The 27,704-nt window shown below is 35.9% G+C and overlaps 1 protein-coding gene and 1 long non-coding RNA gene across 2 annotated transcripts in view; one reads left to right on the top strand and one right to left on the bottom strand.

Moving 5' to 3' along the window:
* The window catches only part of LOC135110145 (uncharacterized), a 95,818-nt gene extending 69,566 nt beyond the window's left edge, over positions 1-26,252 (bottom strand). Inside the window, exons 1-2 of the mRNA XM_064022101.1 lie at positions 25,174-26,252; positions 23,345-23,476 (exon numbers count right to left, since the gene is read on the bottom strand). Coding sequence (XP_063878171.1) covers positions 23,345-23,412 — 68 coding nt within the window. The 5' untranslated portion in view covers positions 23,413-23,476; positions 25,174-26,252. The remainder of the gene's footprint in view (positions 1-23,344; positions 23,477-25,173) is intronic.
* LOC135110149 (uncharacterized) lies at positions 1,691-23,205 on the top strand. Its single transcript, XR_010273088.1, has 3 exons — positions 1,691-1,875; positions 3,903-4,009; positions 22,569-23,205. It is a non-coding gene; the product is annotated as an uncharacterized LOC135110149 (long non-coding RNA).
* Positions 26,253-27,704: the final 1,452 nt, after the last annotated feature.

The raw sequence follows: 27,704 nt of genomic DNA, 5'->3' as shown, positions 1-27,704 counted from the left end.
TTTGTTTCCCAATATAGAGTGCTTTGCATCAATTTTCGCGTTTTTGTAGGTAAAAAGCTCAAAAACACTCAAAATATACCTTTTTGGTAACGTTTTTCTATTTCTTGATATTGGTTGGTTTGCATCCGTTTTAACGTTTTTCTACGTAAAACACTGAGAAGACACGTTTTCAGTAACTTTATTTTGGATTCCCATATAGAGTGAGTTCCTTATTATATATCGTTTTGGTGCCTAACATGCTTAAAAACACACAAAACACAGATTTCTGGTAAGGTCGTTTAATTTCCTCATATTGGAGGCTTTGCATGCACTTTAGCGTTTAGTACTTAACAGTCCGAAAAAAAAAAAAGCTGAAATTAACTTTTTTGATAATATTCTCTTATCACATAATTGCCCTGAATTTTCCCAGAATTTTGGCATCTCGGTACCTATGAAGATGAATAACAAAAAAAAAAAAATCCTATTTATTTTATTTTTTTATTTCTTATTGTCTAAATAAAGAGTGTTATTTGTGGGTTTTAGCTTTTTGGTACTTAAGGAACTTATAAAAACACTCATAATACACGTTTCTCGTAATGTCCTTTTGTTTCCCAAACATAATGTTCTTTGCATGTACTTAAGCGTTTTTATAGATCACATGATCAAAAACACTCAAAATACATGTTTTTGGTAATGTTATTCTGTTTCTCCATAAAGTTTGTTTTGCATGCGTTTTAGCGGTTTGGTATACAAGGGGTTAAAAAATACTTAAAGGAAAGTTCTTCGTAAAAGTGATGAAATTATTCCTTTGAAAGTATTGATGGCTGATCTCTTTCTATAGGTGAGGGTTAGTGTTCTCTACTGTACCAAATACTGAACTATCTTTTTTATTATTTCTCCATCTGTATCCTACCCAGTAATGGTAATAGACTGAGGAACTCCCCACCTTTGTTAATTTTTACTAAGTATTGTCCTAGTGGTAATCAGCTGCAGCATTGATTTGTTTAGGAGTTGGATATCTGAGAATGAGTGGTTATTGGCACCAAGTGCAGCTCAGTTGTGGGTAACTCCAGTTGTTGGGAACACTCCATGGTACACAGATGGTGGGATAGTCTTGCCTTGGACTCTTGCAAATGTGTACTATGTCCCAGTGAGTTTTGTTTTTTTTTTACATGAATCCCAAGTTTATTTAGGCATTTCAGGGACTTATTGTGGGTGATGGAGATCTCCACAGCACTCTTCTCTTGGTTGGTGGGTAGCTGTTGAAAAATTCATATAAATAGAGATGTCAGATGTAGGTAAAATAGAGAAATGTTGATTTGATTGTGAACTAAATCCCACAACTTATATTATCTTTGATAAGAAAGATTTCGTTTAGACCATGAAAATTGGATAAATGAAGCTGAGCATTATTTTACTGAAACAAGAAGGCACACAAAGTGAAGGAGATCGCATACTTGACTTTAGTTTGTTGTTCCTTTGATGGGGAACTTGTATCATTGTTAAAAGCTTAAAACCTGTAAAATAGCATGGATCCATCTGAATCTTTATTCAGTCAAAAGTTTATATGATGTGTAGACTATTCAAGCTTGCCAGCCTGGAGCCTGGAGCCTGCTTGTTGTAGAGTTGTCCTATGTTCTGTAGATTTGCTTGATATTATAAACAATTATGATAAAATTTTTGTAAACAATTTTGTTCTTTATTTCTTTCAGTATCAGATTCAGTATTTTCTCCATCTTATGGCAGCATATATTTTCAACACAGAGTGAGGGCAGTGTCATTCCTCCTGTCCACTACCCCAACTTCTACTCCCAACACTACCACAACAATGAGCGGTCTGGTGTGGTGGCTGAGGATTCTTTTGAAGAGGACAATGCTTCTGCTTCATCTGAGCAGGTCAGAAGGTGGATAGCAGCAGTACTAGTAGCAGACTGGTGTTACCTTGATGCTACTGCTACATTGCATTATTTGCATAGTTTTTTTCAGTTATCATGGACTTTGTGTAATATGTATAAAAGTATATGAAGCTCAAGAAACTTGTTGATAAGGTTTATGTTCAGCATACAAATTGTAGGATGCAAAGACAAGGATTGAAATATCATTGCCACAATTCCTGACAAAGCATTTGGTGCCACAGAATATTCAGCAATGTAATGTTTGTTTGGCAAACAAACCAGTTTCCCTGAATGATAGCTTTATTTCTGCAGGTTAATACAGTCTCTCTATGGGGGAGAGTTTGGAGACAAAGCCAAGCATATATATATATATATATATATATATATATATATATATATATATATATATATATATATATATATATATATATATATATATATATATATATATATATATATATATATATATATATATATATATATATATATATATATATATATATATATATATATATATGTGGTTTGTGAGCCAAGCATACTGATCATTACACTATCATGTGTAGTTTTAATATGTAATTTAGATCAAGGACAGTGCAGTGATAGAGGAAAAATTATTCACTAGATTTTTTCAGAGAAGTTTTATGACATAAAGGATTAAATGAACGATCAGTATATATATTGGCTCACTAGCTGCATCTCTTTAACACAGAAAGCTTTCACTAATTATCTCGGCCCAATTCATTAAGTGCATCGCTGTTGTGGGAGGGAAGATATGCAGTGTTTCCTTGCCATCTGTGGGAGTTACATTCCAGAGCCTCCTGCAAATAATTAAAATCTGTGAATATGGGAAACCATTCTTATAAGGATCAGAACTACCTATATTTATAGTTTAAACCTTAAACTATGCATCTCACATTTACTAAGCAATTCACTTTAAGACAATAAAAAACAGTTATTATATGTATAGTACATGATATTTTAATTAAAATACAGTGCACTATATAATAAAAGGGGAATAAGTTGATATGTACAATAAACCCTTGATATAATGAACTTCTATTTACCAAATTTCAGGTATAACAACCTATTTAAGGCTGCTGTCTCCTACCTCTCTCTCTCTCTCTCTCTCTCTCTCTCTCTCTCTCTCTCTCTCTCTCTCTCTCTCTCTCTCTCTCTCTCTCTCTCTCTCTCTCTCTCTCTCTCTCTCTCTATACACATATATAGCAAATTTTCATCTGAAGTGATCCACTCTCCCCCCATATGTGTTCGTTATATCTTGGGTTACTGTAATTTATAACTGAAAGAATAATTTGGGCTCTTTGGACTGAAAGACTGAGCTGGTGGTGACACCTGGCAACTCTAAAAACTCCCCATTAGTTAGGTTAGGTTAGGGAAAACTCTGCAAATATGCAAAACCATGAATATGTGAGGGAACGCTGATATATGCTATCTCTTATTTGTTGTAGATGTATTCCATTCTATTGGCATAGAACGATAGGAAAATGGCATCAAGGAAGTAGGGATGCCACCAAACTTTATGAGACTAGACATAACCTTGCACATAGAATTGCTGAACATAAAGGTATTTCTCCTTGAACTAATAATCAACCAGCTGTTCCATCATTTTCAGCAATAAGTCCCCATTCACATGAACATGATCATCCCTTTTTGTGACAAAGTTTTTAGAATACTACACAAGACAGAGTCCAATATGGATACAAAATTATTAGAGGCAATATATATTAAACACATAAATCCAGTACTGAATAATAACTTAACATCAAGTCAATCACATATTGTAAGATAATGTTTCGGAGGCCCGTTCCAATACCATTATCATAGTGTTAGGAACCCAACTTTTTCAGTCCCTCTCTCATTGCCATACAGGCAAGATGTGTGTGGATACTTATTGTTTTCTGTCAATCCAGTTTATAATCTTGGTGCTTGTAGTGTTTTGTTTTTTGTGTGTAGTGTCATATGATGTGAATTTTATACAACTTTTACATAGTATTTTATTGTTTTTTCTAGCTTGAAGCTGCCTGCAGAAATAGGCAAAACAGCAACTGACGAAAGAATAAAGTTGAAGGAAACTGGAGTTTCCCTGCAAAACAAGCTATCAAGAAGACCAATACAATGTGTGTGTGTATATATATATATATATATATATATATATATATATATATATATATATATATATATATATATATATATATATATATATATATATATATATATATATATATATATATATATATATATATATATATATATATATATATATATATATATATATATATATATATATATATATATATATATATATATATATATATATATATATATATATATATATATATATATATATATATATATATATATATATATATATATATATATATATATATATATATATATATATATATATATATATATCCTTGTCTTCATAATGCTCTTCATTGGCACTTGAAGCATGCATCACACTTTTGTATGATTGATCGTATAATTTTTCCTGAGTGGCCCAATCACCCACACTATCACATTCACTATCCAAGTCCTTCCTTCAGCCTTGACACATGCACTGTAATGATGGAACAGTATTTTTCTGTATGTCACAACTAGATAAGTGTAATCAACTAGGTTAACACACACACACATACAGGTATTTTTGAGGGCTTCAAGGAAGAGGATCTCAATGTAACTCATACAAATACATGAATGTGGATAACTAAAGAAGAAAATGTGAAAATACAAGAAGCTTAACAGCGATGATAAAGGCATGGAAGGAAGAAACAGAAGTGGGTGGCGACAATGTAAAAAAGATATCCAATGATATAATAGAGATGGAAAGGGAAAAAGAAAACAAAGAACTGAGAAGAGGTGACAAAAATAGTGGACTTAAATAAGAAATACTGTGAAGAGATTAAGAAACTCAAGAAAGAGAATGAAGAATTAAAGAAAACTTTGCAAGAGAGGTTAGGGTTGGAGGAGTGAGAGTTAGTTACAGAGGAAGTCAAAGGTTGGAAAGAGAGAGAACAGCAAAAGGTGGACATGGAGGACATAACAAGGCAACAGCAACAGAAACAACAAGGATATGGAAAAGCAAGTGATTAAAATAATAAAGGAAAAAAGTAATCTTGTGAGAGACACAGTACAGAGAAAGATGTGTATGGTGGTATTTGGGGTCAAGGAAAAGAACCTACCCATGAAAACAGCTAGAGAGAAAGAAGTGAAAAGAACTAAGGAAATTATAGCAGAAGTGGCAGAGGAAGGAGAGGGGAGAGTCGAACAAATTGAAGAGGTTTACAGGATCGGAAAGTATGACAAAAATAGAACAAAGCCAATGTAAAACAAGAATCATGTCACAAACAGCAGCAGAACATGTCTTGCAAAGAACAGGAAAATTGGCAAAAGCAAAAGGATTGAAGGAAATATGGATAAAAAGAGACATGAACGAAGAATAGAGAAGTAAACTAAAAGTCAAAAAATGAATAGAGAACACAGGAAAGTTGTGGACATGAAAGTGAGGAAATGGTGGCACAAAGATGCCACACAAGACCACCAAACAGAAGTTTAAAGATTATGTATACTAATGTAGATGGTTTGGTGTCCAGCCTACTGGAACTTGAAGACTATTTAAAGAACAATAAACCAGATGTGGTATGTTTAACAGGAACCAAACTAGAAGAGGAAATAAAGTTGGGATTTGCAAAGGAAGGATACAGTACATGGAAGAGGGACAGAAAAGGAAAGGGAAGAGAAGTGATGATATTGGTAAGAAAAGGATATTGTTGTTGAGGAAGTGGAATATGGTGATGGAATGGTAGAAACAATGAGTGTTGTGATTAAGATCAAAAGATGTGAAAAAAGGAAAATCATTGTGAAATACATACCACCAAAAACTAATGCATGGTAGACTAATAAATTCAAAAGTATGCAACTAGAAACAAAAAAATAGTATGGAGGAAATGATAAGGAAAGGTAACAAAGTACTCTTAGTAGGTGACTTCAACACTAAAAGAATTAACTGAGAGGAGATGGAAGTAACAGAAAATGTTGGGTCATGGAGTGAAGAACTTATGCAAACCATGATGATGAATACAACGAGACAGTGGGTGAATGAGCCTATAAGATGTAGAAGAGAAGAAGAACCATCACAGCTGGATTTAATGTTTATGAAAACCCCAGAAAGTAGACCAAGTATACATTGTCTGAGTTCAATGGGAAGAAGTGATCATGTGACAATAGAGATACTACTACAGGAGGAAACAGTGTTGCACAGGAAAGAACAATACAGAAATTGGAGACAGAACTATGCTAAGGCAAACTTTGCAGAGCTTAGTAAGTTTTATTGAAAAATTAAATGGAAAGAGCAATTTGAAGGTAAAGTAGTGCAAGAAAAATATGAGATATTTTTGAGCAAGTATAGAGAGAGGATGCAACAGTTTGTACGGTTATAAAATGAAAATTGGGAAACAAGAACGGTATAATGGCAGGTGTGTAGAAGCAAATAAGAAAAAGGACAGGACATGGAAGAAAATGGCTATGGCCTGTTTTAAGACTATACAAGTGGAAATACCCTGGGCAATTTTCTCTCTCTCTCTCTCTCTCTCTCTCTCTCTCTCTCTCTCTCTCTCTCTCTCTCTCTCTCTCTCTCTCTCTCTCTCTCTCTCTCTCTCTCTCTCTCTCTCTCTCTCTCTCTCTCTCTCTCTCTCAAACAAAAAATAAAAAAGGTGGAGAAACAAGGGGAAAGGGAGATGAATGAACAGAAGGTAGCCAAAATCAAATTTGTACATTTGTGTGTGTTTGCATTTGTTTCTTATTTGTATTTTCACAGATTGACCCAAATCTAAATTACCATTTTTAATGAGAGAGAGAGAGAGAGAGAGAGAGAGAGAGAGAGAGAGAGAGAGAGAGAGAGAGAGAGAGAGAGAGAGAGAGAGAGAGAGAGAGAGAGAGAGAGAGAGAGAGAGAGAGAGAGAGAGAGAGAGAGAAATCACAAATACCTACTAACCTGGAAAGTGGAGTCCTTGATGATAAATTGGCTGGGATCAGCAGGGTGAACTGTGGCAGAAGTTTGGTGCATGGCAAATATGGCTTCAGGATGAGTAAATGGAGAGGCAGGAGGGAGTGATGGTTGTGGGGGAGATGATGAGTGAGCAGAAGGTGAGAAGGATGAGGAGAAAAAAGGTGATGGTGCAGAGAATGATGAGGAATGGACTAATGGGGAAGGGGAAATGTGAGATAATTTTGAGGACTCAAAGGCAGTAATAACAGGTGGTGTAGTGCTGAGGTGAGTATGGTCTGAGGCATGGCCAGGAGCTGCTGTATGACCAGATTTCTGAATTTCCAGTCAAAGTGTCTGGCTAAGAGTTGGAGATCTGGCAGAGAAGCTGTGGCCAGAGGAAGGAGGCTTGGCTGCTGCACCAGACCCATAGACCACATCTTTGGAGTGGCTTTGGCCTTGAGGTGCAGCCAGGTAGCTGTAGCTCACCACCTGCCAGAGAAAAGCTTTTTTAACCTCACTGCCTGCCAGGGAAGAGCTTTTTTAATTTCCATTTTAATCTTACATGATTAAGGTCATATGATTAATAGTTATACCATCTTCTGTATATCTAGCCTGGAGGTTGAGATGTGATGGAATGATTCCAAATGTGAATGTATACCATATTAAATCCTTGTCTCTACTTTCCTCCAAATGAGATCCATGGGCCTTGTAAAAAAAAGTTGGGAGTCCAATCTTTTAAAACTAGTAACTCTAATATTAGAGATTTGAGAGACAGAATGAAGCATAATTAAAGCTTTGATAAGCATTTATAAATCTGTACATTCTTTCAATTTTTTTTCACCATTTTTGAATGGCATATTGGAGTGATTTGAGTCAGAAATAACAATTTTGAACACTTTTGTTTCTATTTGTTGGTAATGTGTAATACCACTGATGAGAGACAAACTTTGTGCTTGGAAGGAAAGAACTGACACCCTTTCTCTATAAATTCTGCTTCACTGCATGCCACAAGTTTTATAATTTATATCAGAACTATTTCTAGACTAACCACTTCATAAGCATAATCATTTTGTCATCACAGTTTTCACTATGCTGCCTTATCACCATTGTGCTACAGTGATCTCAGATGCTTCTGATTTCATAATGAAAGTTAGGGTTCACTTTAAAACCAGTTGACAACTGATAGTCTAAATTCCAATCCAAGAAATGAATTTTGTATCATCAATGAATGAAAGTGCTTGATTGTTCTACAAGTTTGGTGAGGATTGAGGTTGCTGGTTAGTTCTGGGGAGTAGATTAGTAAAATTCTGAAGAAGTATTTTTTAACTGTCTTCACCCAGGAAAACATGCAGGAAATGCTGGATAGTGAAATTTTTAGAGCAGAAGAGAATGAGAAGCTGAAAGATATTACCATAATTAAGGAGATAGTGGAACAGGTGATAGATAGGCTAAGAAAGTTCAAGACACCAAGACCAGATGAAATATATCCCAGAGTAGTTGGGTTTAGGAAGGGGGATAAAACCCAGGGAGGAGGTAGGATTCTTTTAATCTCTAACGTTTCAGCTGAATAGCCATCCTCAGAGAGACTGATTTACATGAGTGAAAACACATTATTTATAACAACAAACAAAATTTTCTCATATGACATTCGTACAGAGTATTGCCATCCTGGCGTGTACCTCACCTAATTTTATTTTCCTAGTCAGGTGGCATTATTCGCCTACGTGATGAGCCTTTACTGGGGATTTTCCTTGTACCTGACCTGAGGGCCAATCTGGCGGAATTATCCACCCACCTGATAAAACCTTCTCTGTGGTTAATGACTTCCCTAGTTGTTTTGAGGGCTGCCTCTATAGCTTTTCTCATTCTTTTCTTCAATCCAACTTAAATTTCTTTAGCCTCTTCCCATTTTGGTAGGTGATTACATTTTTCTATGTTCAATACAAGGGAGTTTGATGTGTTGTGTTTTAAAACATCTTTCCTATGCTCTGCTATTCTTGTTTTAAGTCCCCTGCCTGTTTCTCCTATGTACTGCTTTGTACAACCTTTGCATGGTATGCTGTACACTACGCTGTTATTATTAACAAGTCCGGTCTCTTTAGTCCTCGTTAGCTCACCAATTTTCTCTCCCGCTAATGTTGCTATTTTTAATCCTGTTCTAGACAAATATTTATTAATTATGGAAGCCTTGTCCGAATTTGGTACACATGTATAACTCTCTCTTTTGCTGGTTGTACAGAGATCTTTATTCTCTTTGTTTTCAGTTGTTATTTTCTTTGCCTTATTCTTAAGCCTAACAAGGAGCCCTTCAGGATAACCCAGCTTTTTGAAAGTTGATATGATATATCATATTTCTTGCTCTAGGAAGTTGTTGCTGCAAATTCTGAACGCTCTTAAGTAAAAACCAATAATCACATCAGATTTGACTCTCATGCTGTGGGCTGAAAGGTAGTGAATGAAATCGTCCTTATTGGACATTCATTCACTTGTTAATAATAACAGCGTAGTGTACAGCATACCATGCAAAGGTTGTACAAAGCAGTACATAGGAGAAACAGGCAGGGGACTTAAAACAAGAATAGCAGAGCATAGGAAAGATGTTTTAAAATGCAACACATCAAACTCCCTTGTATTGCACATAGAAAAATGTAAACACCTACCAAAATGGGAAGAGGCTAAGAAATTAAAGTTGGATTGAAGAAAAGAATAAGAAAAGCTATAGAGGCAGCCCTCATAACAACTAGGGGAGTCATTAACCACAGAGAAGGTTTTATCAGGTGGGCGGGTAATTCCGCCAGATTGGCCCTCAGGTCAGGTACAAGGAAAATCCCCAGTAAAGGCTCGTCACGTAGGCGGATAATGCCACCTGACTAGGAAAATAAAATTAGGTGAGGTACACGCCAGGATGGCAATACTCTGTACGAATGTCAAATGAGAAAATTTTGTATGTTGTTATAAATAGTGTGTTTTCACTCATGTAAATCAGTCTCTCTGAGGATGGCTATTCAGCCAAAATGTTAGAGATTAAAAGAATCCTAACTCCTCCCTGGGTTTTTATCCCCCTTCCTAAACCCAACTACTTGTCAACATGAACAGTTCATATCCCAGAGTACTTAAGGAATGCAAAGAAGTTATTAGTGAACCGTTAGTTTCTGCCTTTAGGAAATCACTTGAGATACCGGTAATGTGGAGGCAAGTTTAAGCTTTAAGAAAGGAGATTTAAGCTTAACTTCTGTTGTAGATAAAATAATGAAGTCTGTAATAGTAAAGAACATTAGGGAACATTTAGACAAACATAACTTGATAAATTGGTCACAGCATAGCTTCACAAAGGGGAAGTCTTACCTGACAAACTTGTCAAGATTTTACTGTAAAGTTTACATGGCAGGAGATAATGCTGATAGTTATGACATCCTATATCTGGACTTCAGTGAAGTGTTTGACAAGGTACCCCATCAGAGGCTCCTGAGAAAGGTTAGGGCACACGGAATAGATGGGAAGGTGTTACGGTGGATAAGGTTGTGGCTAAGTGACAGGCGACAGAGTCATAATAAACAGCTCTAAATCGGAGTGGGATTAAGTAATTAGTGGGGTGCCACAGGGATCAGTATAAGGGCCATTGATGTTTTTAATATACATCAGTGACTTGGATAGTTGAATTAGTTGTGACGTTAGTAAATTTGAGGATGACACGAAGATAGGTAGATTAATTAGATTAGAATTGGATGCCATTCCCTTGCAGGCAGATTTGGATAGGATGAACGAATGGACAGACAGATGGCAAATGCAGTTTAATATAAAAAAATGTAAAGTACTTAGCATAAGTAGAGGAAATCCACACAGAAGGTACACAATAAACAATGAACCTCTGGTAGGTTTAGGGTACAAAAAAGATTTAGAATTTATAGTTAGCTCTAAATTCCATATAAGAAAGCAATGCATAGAGGCCAGAAACAGGGCAAATAGGATATTAGGATTTATTTTTAAGAGTGTTAAAAGTAGAAGTCCCGAAGTAATATTAAAGTTATATTTGGTGCTGGTCAGACCTCATCTATATTATGCTGTGCAGTTCTGGTCCCCCATATTACAGGAAGTATATAGGTCTTTTAGAATCAATACAAAGGAGAATGGCTAAAAGGATACAAGGAGTGAGGAGTATTCTTTACAAAGAGAGATTGAAGCTGTTAAATTTACATTAAGAGAGATGTAGGTTAAGAGGGGACCTGATAGAAGTCTTTAAATGCTATAAGGGTTACAACACAGGGGATGTAAGCAAAATTCTTAGGATTAGTAACCAGGATAGAACAACAAATAACAGTTTTAAGCTTGAAAAATTTAGTTTAAAAAAGAGATAGGAAGGAATCAGTTCTCAAATAGAGTGGTAGATGAATGGAACGGACTCAGTAATCAGGTTGTTGGTGCTGGGTCATTAGGAAGCTTTAAGAGAAAATTAGAGATTTATGGATGGGGATTGATAGGTGGAAATAGGTAAGTATATTTCATACAGTAACTGCCACATGTATGCCTGATGGTTTCTTGCAGCTTCCATTTTTTATGTTCTTATATTCTTATGAGTATGTATCTTGAACCTGAGATATTATGCTTGTCTTATTATCACAGGGATATTGATCATAGAAAAGAAACACTCATCTTTTGTACTTACATTTTTTTTTTTTTTTTTGTGAATGTGAAAGAAAATGCCCTGACAGAATTAATTTTTCTTTTTAAGGAACATAATGAAAAAAGTTATATTTGCAATTGTCATGTTTGGGTTAACTATAATTAGCCTTAGTTTGTGTTGGCTAGACACACTGGATCATGTGTGTTGCTGCTGTGATTATTAATGAGTGTAATTTCCAGAAATGTGATTTCAGTACTCTCCTAGCAAGTCAGTTAAACACACATGATTTATTCAAAGCAAAAGACTATTCAGTGTGTTTGAAGACTACTTGATATTGATAATAAAACCCATCTTAATGCTTACTTTCAGGTTTTTTTTCTGATTTTATTTTCAGACAAGGATATGTTCACATTGTTGTTGTTGTTGAGGAGAAACTGTTGTTCTTAGTGAGCTATGAAAGCCCTGACCCATTCATAGCTATGAATGTTCCATGGTTCTTAGTTGCGAATGATTTTGCTTTAAAAAATTACCAGCACTAAGATGTTCATAGCCCACTAAGATAAATCTTAGAAACATCTGGGAATATAAGTGTCTTGAAACCTCCTCCCTCTTGAAGGAATTCAAGTCATAAGAAGGTGGAAATACAGAAGCAGGTAGGAAGTTCCAGAATTTACCAGAGAAAGGGATGAATGATTGAGAATACCAGTTAACTCTTGCATTAGAGAGGTGGACAGAATAGGGGTGAGAGAATGAAGAAAGTCTTATGCAGCAAGGCTGCAGGAGGAGGAGAGGCATGCAGTTAGCAAGATCAGAGGAGCAGCTAGCTTGAAAACTGCAGTAGAAGATAGCTAGAGATGCAATATTGCAGCGATGAACAGAGGCTGAAGACAGTCAGCTGGAAGAGAGGAGTTGATGAGACGAAAAGCTTTTGATTCCACCCTGTCTAGAAGAGCAGTAATAGTAGAACCTCCCAGACGTGTGAAGCATACTCCATACATGCACGGATAAGGCCCTTGTACAGAGTTAGCAGTGTGGGGGTGGGTGAGAAAAACTGGCAGAGATGTCTCAGAACACCTAACTTCATAGAAGCTGTTTTTAGCTAGAGATGAGATGTGAAGTTTCCAGTTCAGATTATAAGTAAAGGACAGACCGAGGATGTTCAGTGTAGAAGAGGGACAGTTGAGTGTCACTGAAGAAGAGGGGATAGTTGTCTGGAAGGTTGTGTCGAGTTGATGGATGGAGGAATTGAGTTTTGAGACAACAAACAATACCAAGTTTGCTCTGCCCCAATCAGAAATTTTAGAAAGATCAGAACTCAGGTGTTCTGTGGCTTCCCTGCGTGAAATGTTTACTTCTTGAAGGGTTGGATGTCTATAAAAAGATGTGGAGAAGTGCTGGATGGTATCATCAGTGTAGGAGTGGATAGGACAAGAAGTTTGGTTTAGAAGGTCATTGATGAATAATAAGAAGAGAGTGGGTGCCAGGACAGAATCCTGAGGAACACCACTGTTAATAGATTTAGGAAAAAACAGTGACCATCTACCACAGCAGCAACAGAATGGTCAGAAAGGAAACTTGAGATGAAGTTACAGAGAGAAGGACACAAGCCATAGGAAGGTAGTTTGGAAATCAAAGCTTTGTGCCACACTCTATCAAAAGCTTTTGATATATCCAAGGCAACAGCAAAAGGTTCACCAAAATCTCTAAAAGAGATGACTGAGACTCAGTAAGGAAACCCAGAAGATCACCAGTAGAGCGGCCTTGACAGAACCCATATGGTGATCAGATAGAAGGTTGTGAAGTGACAGATGTTTAAGAATCTTCCTCTTGAGGAAGATTGATTCAAAAACTTTAGATAGGCAGGAAATTAAAGCAATAGGACGGTAGTTTGAGGGATTAGAACAGTCTTCCTTTTTAGGAACAGGCTGAATGTAGGCAAACTTCCAGCAAGAAGGAAAGGTAGATGTTGACAGAGTTGAAAGAGTTTGACTAGGCAAGGTGCAAGCACGGAGACACAGTTTTGGAGAACAATAGGAGGGATCCCATCAGGCAACCTTTCAAATCAATAATTAATTAGAAAGTTATTATAATATCTGTACCACTATTTCTTACCATAGATAGTATACATTTAGTTCAGATAATACTCCATTCTTGGCATCACACTTATTGAAACATCACACAACATCTCTATAATGGTCAGAAACAAGTCCATGTAGCCATGCACGGTGTGCACTGTGTTGTGTATTTACCTAGGTGTAATATGCAGGGCCCGAGCTACACTCAAGTGGTCCCATCTCCATACCTATACATGTCTAATTTTTCCTTTAGTTTGTGTACACTTGTTGCCAAAACTATACATATCTTCTTTTAGTCCATTCCAAACTTCAGTGTGTCTTTGTGGAAAACTATTCTTTGTGTTGTTCAGACATCTTCTTTTCCCTACTTATGTGAGTGTCCCATTCTACTGTCATGACTGCTTGTCTCTTTTAGTAATGGTTTTGTCATTACCAACTTCCATTTTGTTTGCCAACTTGTAGATAGTTATCAAATCTCTTTCTCTCCTTTGTTCCAGTATTGGTAAGTATATTTTTTCTAATCTTTCTTCATAACTTAATTCCTCAAATTCTGCCACCATTTTTGTTCCTATTGTTTGTATTCTTCCTAGCTTGTTTACATGCTTCTTACATAGAGACTACACAACTGCTGCATATTCCAATCTAGGTCTTATTATCATAGGGATTATTTTTCTCATCTTACTTTTGTTCATGAGGTGAGAAGCTGTACTATGTTTCATAGTAATCTGTAAATGTTCCTCATATTCTACCTATATGCTTCTCTGGTTGGAAGTTATCTGGCTTTACTACTCCTAGATCCTTTTCTTCCTGGATCCTTTTAATATATTTGTTTTCTACCTTGTATGTCCAATGTGGTCTTCTATTCACTTCTGCACATCTCCATCATATGACATTTGCTTACATCGAATTTAACTTCCCATTTTTTGCTCCATTCACAAATTTTATTGGTCATTTTGTAGATATTCACAGTCTTTGCAACTTTTTATTTCTTTCTGTAATTTAGCATTATCTGCAAATAGGCTGTTGTAGCTATCAATTTTTTCAAGAATATCATTTATATAAACAATGAACAATACCATATTGGTGATAGTACTGACCCTTGTGGCACACCACTCTTTACTGTTTTCCAAACCAACTTTTCATCATTAGCTACTGTTCTCATTTCTCATCATTTTAAGTAATTTTCCATCCACTTTATACTTGTCCCATGTAGTCTCTTAATATTTTCAAGTTTCCACATAAGTCTTTCATGGGGGAACCTTGTCAAAAGCTTTTTATCAGATCTAGTTATATACAGTCCACAAATGCTTCTCTTTCCTACATGATGTCATCACTCTTGAGCTGAAGCTTAATAGATTTGTTACACATGATTTTCTTTTCCTGGAGCCATATTGTTTGTCTGTTATTATTCCTTCTTTTATAAGAATTCTGCTGCCCATTGTGTGTGTGTGTGTGTGTGTGTGTGTGTGTGTGTGTGTGTGTGTGTGTGTGTGTGTGTGTGTGGGGAGGGGGACAGAATTTGATGACACTGACATTACAGTGTCCCTTCATAATGTGCAATTAGTGATTGGGTGCCAATTATACCAGAGACACTCTTCAGTGAATTCTTTCACTCATAATACCCCATAATCAATGATCTAGTGCCTCTAAATATTACAGTAATAAAATTATTTTGTAATCACCTTTCAACAAGCATTACCTACTCAACTAGACTACCAGTATGCAGAAACTTCTGCTAGCCCCTAAGCAACGGGTTTTTTGTGCAGAAACCTCTTCTTGTAATGAGTTTTTAGAGAAAAATAACTCTTATTCCTAGTTATATCTCATTTAGTACAGATTCTAGAATAATGAAACTTACAGCATAAGAAGCACCTATCCTTCTCCATTCTAGTGGTACTTTTGTCTGACTCATTATTTTAGTTCAACAGGAAGTAAAGGTGTGTTCATTATGCTGGATATAGTACTGGCTACAGCTCACTTGCCCCACCTGCCCTCACTGCTTTCCCCACATATCAAAAGGAATGTTCTTCCACTGTGACTCCTTGTTTAACAGCACTTAATGGGAGTGGATGAGGTTAGCTTGCATTTGCACTTAGCCATTCATTAGGATGAGGGCAGATCACCTCCTTCCATGATACTTGCCTTGTATAGAATACCAGATGGCAAGTCACTAAAAGTGGTAGGGAGCAGCTTTGTAAATGTTGCTAAGTAATGTTCAAAATATCTCTCTCCCACTTTCATTTTGATTTAAGGACTGAAAATCATGAGGCACATACATTCATTACCCATCAGAGCCCTGAAATGCACACCACTGTGTTGCTTGTTGCTCAGGGGGTTAAAATTATTGATACCTGTGAGATGTTATTCTAAAAACTGGAAAAATAAATAACAGGCAGCTCTAAATAAATTATATACTGTCGACAAATAACAACAGTAGCTTATGTAAAAAGGAACATAAATGCTTGGTACACATTTTTAGACCTCAGCTAGGATGTGAAAACATGAGCTAAAGCTAAACTAGATGTGATGTACTTTATGATTATGTCAGCTAAAGGCTTGTCCTTTAAGCTTGTCAGATCTGGTTTCAATCCCTGGTCACATCCACTTCCCATGTTTATACATTTTTTTTTTTCATAATTTTTAATTTTGTAATAGGAAATGTATTTCTTTGTTTAACTATGACATTGGCAACATGGTGGTGGGATGGTCTTAAAAGATTTCATATAGGGGAAAGAATAAAGCCTAGTATGAACTTATGATGGCATTGTTTTGTTGCGTCAAACAGGAAATGAGTGTCCCACCCAAAAAAGGGAGAAAACATGAATGGAGCAGGGGCTTCCTAGTGAATACTCTGGTAAACCTTGCAAGACCAGAACCACACTTCCCAGACACACACTTTGGATTGTTTGGATACTTATTGTACCACATTAAATTAATGAAACATCAGAAATTAACCTAGAAGGAAGAGCCATGTAATGCAGTGATAGGACACAAATATGAGCCAAAGCTAGATTAGCTGTGAGGTACCTCATGGTCCAGTTAGTTAAGGCTTGGTATTCTGGTATGTTCATTCCTGGTTCAGTCCCTGATCACATCTACCTCCCTTTTTTTTCTTTTTTTCCCCTTCATGTAGGAGTGGCACAGGCCAAGGGAAACAAAAATTCCAGCAAAAAAAAAAAAAAAAACAGCCACTGAGGTGCCAGTCCCCAAACAGTCAAAAATGTTAGTCAAAAATACAAGTTAAGTGTCTTGAAACCTCACTCTTGAAAGAGTTCAAGTCATAGGAAGGTGGAAATACAGAGGCAGGCAGGGAGTTCCAAGGTTTACTAGAGAAAGGGATGAATGATTGAGAATACTGGTTAACTTGCATTAGAGAAGTGGACAGAATAGGGATGAGAGAAAAAAGAAAGTCTTATGCAGCAAAACCAAGGGAGGAGGGGAGGCATGCACTTCACAAGATAAGAAGAGCAGTTGGCATGAAAATAGCAGTAGAAGATAGCAAGAGATGCAACATTGCAGCAATGAGAATGAGGCTGAAGACGGTCAGTTAGAGGAAAGGAGTTGATGAGATGGAAAACTTTTGATTACACCCTATCTAAAAGATAGCATACTACATACATGGACGGATAAGGAGGGGTGGGGGTGAGAAAAACTGGTGAAGAAGACTGATGCCTAACTTCACAGAAACTGTTTTAGCTAGAGATGAGATGTGAAGTTTCCAGTTTAGATTATGATTAAAGGACAGAGGACAGACTGAGGATGTTCAGTGTAGAGAAAGGGGACGGTTGAGTGTCACTGAAGAAGAGGGGATAGTTGTCTGGAAGGTTGTGTCGAGTTGATAGACGGAGGAATTGAATTCTTGGGACACTGAACAATACTAAGTTCACTCTTCCCCAGTCAGAAATTTTGGAGAGATCAGAAGTCAGGAATTCTGTGGCTTCCTTGTGTGAACTGTTTACTTCCTGAAGGGTTGGACGTCTACAAAAAGACACGGAAAAGTGCAGGGTGGTATCATCAGCATAGGAATGGATAGGACAAAAGTTTGGTTTAGAAGGTCATTGATGAATAATAGGAAGAGAGTGGGTGACAGGACAAAACCCTGAGGAACACCATTGTCAATAGATTTAGGAGAAGAACAGTGACCATCTACCACAGTACCAATAGAATGGTCAGAAAAGAAACTCGAGATCAAGTTACCAAGAGAAGGATAGAGGCTGTAGGAGGGTAATTTGGAAATCAAAGCTTTGTGCCACTCTATCAAAAGCTTTTGATATGTCTAAGGCATCAGCAAAAGATTCACCAAAATCTCTAAAAGAGGATAATCAAGACTCAGTAAGGAAAGCCGGATCACCAGTAGAGTGGCATTGACGGAACCCATACTGTTGATCAGATAGAAGGTTGTGAAGTGATAGATGTTTAAGAATCTTCCTGTTGATGCATCAAAAACTTCAGATAAGCAGGAAATTACAGCAACAGGATGGTTATTTGAGGGATTAGAACGGTCACGCTTTTTAGGAATAGGCTGAATGTAGGCAAGCTTCCAGCAAGAAGAAAAGATAGATGTTGATAGACAAAGATGAAAGAGTTTGACTGGGCAAGGTGCAAGCACAGAGGAGCAGTTTTGGAGAACAATAGGAGGGACCCCATCAGGTCCATAAGCCTTCCGAGGGTTTAGGCCAGCAAGGGCATGGAAAACATCATTGTGAAGAATTTTAATAGGTAGCATGGAGGATGGAGGAGAGGGAGGAACAAGCCCTGAATTGTCCAAGGTAGAGTTTTTAGCAAAGGTTTGAGCAAAGAGTTCAGCTTTAGAGATAGATATGATAACAGTGGTACTATCTGGTTGAAATAAAGGAGGGAAAGAAGAAGCAAAGTTATTGGAGATGTTTTTGGCTAGGTGCCAGAGATCACGAGGGGAGTTAGATCTTGAAAGATTTTGACACTCTATTAATGAAGGAGTTTTGGCTAGTTGGAGAACAGACTTGGCATGGTTCCGGACAGAAATATAAAGTGCAAGAGATTCTAGTAATGGAAGGCTCAGGTACCTTTAGTGAGCTACCTCTCTATCATGAATAGCAGGAGAACAGGCTGTGTTAAACCAAGGTTTGGAAGGTTTAGGTATGGGCAGAAATATAAAGTGCAAGAGATTCTGGTAATGGAAGGCTCAAGTACCTTTTGTGAGCTACCTCTCTATCATGAATAACAGGAGAACAGGCTGTGTTAAACCAAGGTTTGGAAGGTTTAGGTCGAGAAAAAGAGTGAGGAATGTAGGGCCCGATGCCAGACACTATCACCTCCGTTATGCGCTCGGCACACAGTCTCTGGCACAGAAGCAGTAGTCATTCCAAGGAAATTCAGCAAAATAGCTCCTCAGTTCCCCCCAACTAGCAGAGGCAAAACACCAGAGGCACCTCTCCTTAGGAGATCCTGAGGATGGATTGGAGCAATAGGACAAGATACAGATATGAGATTGTGATTGGAGGAGCCCAATGGAGAAGATAGGGTAACAGCATAAGCAGAAGGATTAGAGGTTAGGAAAAGGTCAAGAATATTGGGTGTATCACTTAAACACTTAAACACTTAAACACTTTATTATAGCCTAGGTTTATACATTTCATTATTGGATAGGTATACATTATTGGCCAGCCTATGTATAAGCTTGATGCTTTTCAGGCAAATGAAAAATTTAAAAGTACATTACTTAAAGTAAACACAATAGACAACTTAAAATCGAAAAATCTATCATGAAGATAAATAAAAACATAATATGATAAGGTTTATACAGAATAATATATATCTATATTGTTATAAAGTTGAGTATGAAGATGGATGGGATGACACATAGGGTTAGGTGATATAAATTGATACATATATGAGACTGAAATCATATAGATGTGTTTAAAAATAAAGTACAGGAAAGATGATAAAGTTTTGTAGGGTTAGTTTTGTAAGATCAGGGGGGAAGTAATATAAGGTATGAGTGTAGGAAGTGACTGATTAGTATGCATCTCTAAAACGGTCAAGGATATGAGCAGGGTGTTGCACCAATTGGAGGATAGCAAAGTTGAAGGCTAGTTCACCATGATGGTCAGTGAAGGGAGAGGAAACCCAAAGCTGGTGGTGAACATTGAAGTCTCCAAGAATGGAGGTCTCTGCAAAAGGGAAGTGAGTCAGAATGTGCTCCACTTTGGAGGTTAAGTAGTCAAAGAATTTCTTATAGTCTGAGGAGTTAGGTGAGAGGTATACAGCACAGATAAATTTAGTTTGAGAGTGACTCTGTAATAGTAGCCAGATGGTGAAAAACTCGGAATATTCAAGAGTGTGGGCACAACAGCAGGTTAAGTCATTGCGCACATAAACGCAACATTCAGCTTTGGATTGAAAATGAGAATAAAGAAAGTAGGAGGGAACAGAAAAGGGGCTATTGTAAGTTGCCTCAGACACCTATGTTTCAGTGAGGAAAAGAAGATAAGGTTTAGTAGAGGAGAGATTGTGTTCTAGAAATTGAAAACTAGATCTAAGACTGTGAATGTTGCAGAAATTAATGAAGAAAAAGTTGAGGGGGGGGTCTCAAGAGACTTAGGGTTGATACCAGAAGACACTAGCCTTGATGAGCATCATCAACAGGACCCATCAAGTAAATTTTAAGTTGGTTTTTACCTAATTATTTTTTATTATTTTATTCATAATACTGTACATGCATATCATAAATAAAGATGAGGTTTACTAGAGGAGAGGTGATGTTGTACAGATAGAAAATTATATCTAAGACAGCAAATGTTACACAATTTAATGAAGAAAAGTTATAATATACCAGTAAAATGCCTTGGAAGGCAATTAACGAGCAAAGATGTCAGTAATGCATCAGTGGAAGGGGTATTTCAAGAAGAGAGAGAGAGAGAGAGAGAGAGAGAGAGAGAGAGAGAGAGAGAGAGAGAGAGAGAGAGAGAGAGAGAGAGAGAGAGAGAGAGAGAGAGAGAGAGAGAGAGAGAGAGAGAGAGAGAGAGAGAGAGAGGCAACTTCAGGCACCCCACACTTGCCTAATATTCAAATCACTCTAGCTCAAAACTCTGCAAGAGCCCAGTGGTTGTGCTATATACCACTTGATAGGAAATTTCATTTTGTGTTCAGTGGTATCTATCCGCTCTCATTGAGACAAAAGAAAATTGGTGAAAATTGCAGAAAACTGATGGTCACTTTACAAAAAGTTTTGTATTGTATTTTGCATATGCACAGTAGTATTGCAAATTTCATATGATTTTTCATTATAACTTGTATTACTCTTATTACCAACAAAAATTTGAGCTTGATCAGTTAATTACTTAAAAAGTTGTAATTTTGACTTTGTGCATGTACAGTGCTACTTCAAAGTTGACGTAAGGAATTTTATTAAAATTATAACATGACACCTCTTAAGTTTCATTAAAACTGGTTGAGTAGTTTTTGAGAAATCCCATTTCTGACACCCTTCTACTTTTAGTAAGTTAACTTCACCCAATAGAAGAGATGAAAGCTATATCATATAAAATTGATAGAGGTGTGCTATCATATGATGCTAATTTTGTTACGATCAGCCACATAGTTCTGGAGATATTAGCGATTGAATAGGGTTATGGTCAGACTGAGCCAGGCCCCTCAAAACGAAACAACAACCTCCATAGTAAACTTTGTTTTGCTCATAATTAATTTCTCACTCTTTCATAAAAGAGAACATAGGTATCCATTTAATCATGATGAGTTTCCCTTCAATACAGGGACTGTAATATATATACCTCCCATATTTATAATATATGAATTTCTCACTCTTTCATAAAAGAGAACATAGTTATCCATTCAATCATGATGATTTCCCCTTCAATACAGGGACTGTAATATATATACCTCCCATATTTATAATATATGAATTTCTCACTCTTTCATAAAAGAGAACATAGTTATCCATTCAATCATGATGAGTTCCCCTTCAATACAGGGACTGTAATATATATACCTCCCATATTTATAATATATTAATTTCTCACTCTTTCATAAAGGAGAACATAGAGTTCTTTGTTTAATCATGATTAGTTCCTTTTCATTACATGGACTGTACTAAATACATATTTTTCTTAAGCTACTTTTTTAGAATACTTTTGGCTTAAGTTGAGAACTTGACCGCCCTGATTTGAGGAATGGTGAAGTGGAGCCACCAGGCACAATATCTACCAATTCACAAAACAGAGCAATGACTAAATTTTGACTTCTCTATTTCCTTAGTTTGGTGGCATTCCTACTTCCTTGATGCCATTTTCCTATCATTCTATGCCAATAGAATGGAATACATCTACAACAAATAAGAGATAGCATATATCAGCGTTCCCTCACATATTCATGGTTTTGCATATTTGCAGAGTTTTCCCTAACCTAACCTAACTAATGGGGAGTTTTTAGAGTTGCCAGGTGTCACCACCAGCTCAGTCTTTCAGCCCAAAGAGCCCAAATTATTCTTTCAGTTATAAATTACAGTAACCCAAGATATAACGAACACATATGGGGGGAGAGTGGGTCACTTGAGATGAAAATTTGCTATATATGTGTATAGAGAGAGAGAGAGAGAGAGAGAGAGAGAGAGAGAGAGAGAGAGAGAGAGAGAGAGAGAGAGAGAGAGAGAGAGAGAGAGAGAGAGAGAGAGAGAGAGAGAGAGAGAGAGAGAGAGAGAGAGGCAGCAGACAGCAGCCTTAAATAGGATGTTATACCTGAAATTTGGTAAATAGAAGTTCATTATATCAAGGGTTTATTGTACATATCAACTTATTCCCCTTTTATTTTATAGTGCACTGTATTTTTTAATTAAAATATCATGTACTATACATATAATAACTGTTTTTTATTGTCTTAAAGTGAATTGCTTAGTAAATGTGAGATGCATAGTTTAAGATTTAAACTATAAATATAGGTAGTTCTGATCCTTATAAGGATGGTTTCCCATATTCACAGATTTTAACTATTTGCAGGAGGTTCTGGAATGTAACTCCCACAGATGGCAGAGAAACACTGTATATCTTCCCTCCCACAACAGCGATGCACTCAATGAATTGGGCCAAGATAATTAGTGAAAGCTTTCTGTGTTAAAGAGATGCAGCTAGTGGGCCAATATATATACTGATCGTTCAATTAATCCTTTATGTCATAAAACTTCTCTGAAAAAATCTAGTGAATAATTTTTCCTCTCTCACTGCACTGTCCTTGATCTAAATTACATATTAAAACTACACATGATAGTGTAATGATCAGTATGCTTGGCTCACAAACCATATATATATATATATATATATATATATATATATATATATATATATATATATATATATATATATATATATATATATATATATATATATATATATATATATATATATATATATATATATATGCTTGGCTTTGTCTCCAAACTCTCCCCCATAGAGAGACTGTATTAACCTGCAGAAATAAAGCTATCATTCAGGGAAACTGGTTTGTTTGCCAAACAAACATTACATTGCTGAATATTCTGTGGCACCAAATGCTTTGTCAGGAATTGTGGCAATGATATTTCAATCCTTGTCTTTGCATCCTACAATTTGTATGCTGAACATAAACCTTATCAACAAGTTTCTTGAGCTTCATATACTTTTATACATATTACACAAAGTCCATGACAACTGAAAAAACTATGCAAATAATGCAATGTAGCAGTAGCATCAAGGTAACACCAGTCTGCTACTAGTACTGCTGCTATCCACCTTCTGACCTGCTCAGATGAAGCAGAAGCATTGTCCTCTTCAAAAGAATCCTCAGCCACCACACCAGACCGCTCATTGCTGTGGTAGTGTTGGGAGTAGAAGTTGGGGTAGTGGACAGGAGGAATGACACTGCCCTCACTCTGTGTTGAAAATATATGCTGCCATAAGATGGAGAAAATACTGAATCTGATACTGACAGAAATAAAGAACAAAATTGTATACAAAAATTTTACCATAATTGTTTATAATATCAAGCAAATCTACAGAACATAGGACAACTCTACAACAAGCAGGCTCCAGGCTCCAGGCTGGCAAGCTTGAATAGTCTACACATCATATAAACTTTTGACTGAATAAAGATTCAGATGGATCCATGCTATTTTACAGGATTTAAGCTTTTAACAATGATACAAGTTCCCCATCAAAGGGACAACAAACTAAAGACAAGTATGCAATCTCCTTCACTTTGTGTGCCTTCTTGTTGCAGTAAAATAATGCTCAGCTTCATTTATCCAATTTTCATGGTTTAAACGAAACCTTTCTTATCAAAGATAATATAAGTTGTGGGATTTAGTTCACAATCAAATCAACATTTCTCTATTTTACCTACATCTGACATCTCTATTCATATGAATTTTTCAACAGCTACCCACCCACCAAGAGAAGAGTGCTGTGGAGATCTCCATCACCCACAATAAGTCCCTGAAATGCCTAAATAAACTTGGGATTCATGTCAAATAAAAACAAAACTCACTGGGACATAGTACACATTTGCAAGAGTCCAAGGCAAGACTATCCCACCATCTGTGTACCATGGAATGCTCCCAACAACTGGAGTTACCCACAACTGAGCTGCACTTGGTGCCAATAACCACTCATTCTCAGATACCCAACTCCTAAGCAAATCAATGCTGCATCTGATTACCACTAGGACAATACTTAGTAAAAATTAACAAAGGTGGGGAGTTCCTCAGTCTATTACCATTACTGGGTAGGATACAGATGGAGAAATAGTACAAAAGACAGTTCAGTATTTGGTACAGTAGAGAACACTAACCCTCACCTATAGAAAGAGATCAGCCATCAATACTTTCAAAGGAATAATTTCATCACTGTAATCAGTTTCAGGTCCCTTCAATAAACCTTGCATGTCACTAGGTCATGGACCATGCTTCTATGAAAAGGCACAGATCAATGCCTCTTATGAAAGAGCACAGAGTTGATCAGGAATGAAAAAAGAAAAACTTAACTGACTTTGGAATCAAATATCTAAACTACATCTCTGTAAAAAAGATAGGGAGACTGAAAGAAATTTAATTGGAAAACATTCTATACAACATGGACAACCAAGGTCATGTGACCTTCTTAACATAATTCCTCCTATCAAATCACAATCTAAAAGCTTAAACACCTGATACGTTGAGGCTCCTACACACATTATGAACAAATGGTTCCCAGCCTTTTTTAGGAGATTAGTACAATGCCATGTTAACCTTCACATTATCATCCAAACATCAATTTAAAAAGCTAAATACTTATCAAGTGAATTTACACATGCTTCAACACTCAAATGCAGAATCCTGCACACAAACTTGACATGCCTTTGACAACTTTTTTATTGTCATATAAGAGAAATAATAAATCACCACCTCATTTCCTTCCCTCTTATGTTGCTTAGTGTTTTGAGAACATGCTGCCATACATACATAGCACAACACAAGTACAAAAATTAAGAGTGAAACATTGTGAAAACAAGGAATAAATATGTTTCATGTGACAGCATAGGAAGTGAAGCACAAGAAGTACAAGTGGCTAGGTGTACAGGCCACACACCTACCTGGCTTGGTCTCAGGTTCAACACCCGGGCTTGGCGGGGCACGGCGGCCATGCCTGCTGCTAATGACCTGGCCTGTACCTGGTTGATTCGGGCTTCATCCTCAGCCGTCAAAAGCTTGTTGTTGATAATTCTGTGCCATCACCAGGGAATGGAACAGAAGGGAAGGGGAGGTGAAGAGAAAAAAGACAGTGGGTAAGGATATAAGAACTTCTGAAAATATGCAATAAAGGGAGAATGGAAAAAGGAAGATGAAAATGAAATTTAGGAGATTACAAGGAGGTTGGTGGGTTCCCCTTGTTACTAATACTGTACATACTGTATATGGATGAATAAAGCTACAAAATATCTTTTATCTTGCCTCCTTAAAAAAAAGTCAATACTGACCTTCATTAGCATCCTTAAAAATTTCATCAGATACAAAACAAAACTGCTGTTATAGTGACTTAAACACTCCATATCATCTGTCAGCCCCTGCAGGCTCCACACTGAATAAAAGGGTCACACCTGTCAGTACAGCAGTCATGTGAACCTTTATGACTTGTCTCACAGTACTTGCACACAACCAAAATATATAAATGACCACATATTTTACACTTCCCTCAGCTTGTTAAGTGTGGTTCAACAGCCCCCACAACAAATGATCTGTCTCATTGTAGCAACAGCATGTCTTTATCAACTGCACACACACACACACACACACACACACACACACACACACTAGCTCTAATTTTGTATATCATTTTATGTAAATTATATGCTAAATGACCAAAGAAAATATATGTCTGTAAATGATGCTACAGTCATGAAGATAATCATGCAAAATGAAAAGTGGAGAATTATCAGAAAATTCTGAATATAATGGAGCCAATCTGATTATTAACATGAATATGACGGAGTCAAGATTGATAAATGGAGCTAAGAAATAGCATATGTTGGAAATGGGACAAGAGGATAAAGAAACAAAGATGGGTGGTCGTAGAATAAAGTGATAGAGTGAGAGAAACTTGGAAGTAGCACTAGAGAAATGAATATGATTACTTCAAGAACTAAATAAATGTTGATAAATTTGAAAGTGGTGTATATATATATATATATATATATATATATATATATATATATATATATATATATATATATATATATATATATATATATATATATATATATATATATATATATATATATATATATATATATATATATATATATATATATATATATATATATATATATATATATATATATATATATATATATATATATATATATATATATATATATATATATATATATATATATATATATATATATATATATATATATATATATATATATATATATATATATATATATATATATATATATATATATATATATATATATATATATATATATATATATATATATATATATATATATATATATATATATATATATATATATATATATATATATATATATATATATATATATATATATATATAGCTGGTTGTGATGACGAAAAAAATTGATCATGATAACTGATAAATCGGTAACAATAACCTTATCAGTGATGACTGATAATTGGCAATAAATTTATTGCCCAATAACCAATAACTGATAAATTTATAAATCTAAAATTCCTATACCACCGATAACAATGAGTGTTTTTGAGCTTGTTACCTATAAAAAACACGAAAATTGATGCAAAGCACTCTATAATGGGAAAGAAAAGGACATTGCAAGAAAAGTGTATAATGAGTGTTTTATAGTTCAAAAGAACCACAAGGCAAAAAATGCAAAAACTAGTGTATATGAAGAAGTTTCGTAGATACCAAAATGCTGAAACTCATGAACAACACTCTTAATTGAGAAACAGAACAATCTTACTAAATGTGTGTATTTTGAGTGCTTTTCACATTCTTAGTTACCAAAACCCCAAATTGCATGCGAAACCAGCTTAATGTGGGAAAAAAATGACATTACCAGAAAAAAAATGTCTTTTGAGTGTTTTTGAGCGTGTTAGGCAATAAAGCACTAAAAAGGGGGGCAATCACATTACATTGGAATAAAACCAATTTTTAATAAGAACTTGCCTTTAAGTCTTTTTGAGCTCCTTATATACCAAAACACTAAAACGCATGCAAAATACACTTTATGGTGAAACAGAATAACATTACCAAAGACATGTGTTTTTAGTGTTTTTGATCATGTTACCAATAAAAACGCTTAAATGACATTATCAGAAAAACGTCTTTTAAGTGTTTTTGAGCGTGATATGCAACAAAGCACTAAAAACCAGAAAAATCACATAACTTGGGAATAAAACCAACTTTTACGAAGAACTTGCCTTTAAGTGTTTTTTTTAACTCCTTACATACCAAAACGCTAAAACGCATGTAAAACACCCTTTATGGAGAAACAGAATAACTACCAAAAATATGTATTTTGAGTGTTTTTGATCATGTTACTTATAAAAACGCTTAAATACATGTAAAGAACCCTATGTTCCTATAAGAAAAGGACATTAAGAAAATCGTGTATTATGAGTG

Source organism: Scylla paramamosain, chromosome 20, assembly GCF_035594125.1.
Source record: "Scylla paramamosain isolate STU-SP2022 chromosome 20, ASM3559412v1, whole genome shotgun sequence".
NCBI lineage: Eukaryota > Metazoa > Arthropoda > Malacostraca > Decapoda > Portunidae > Scylla > Scylla paramamosain.
Note: the sequence above shows the minus strand (reverse complement) of the source record. Positions and strands in the feature narration are given on the sequence as shown.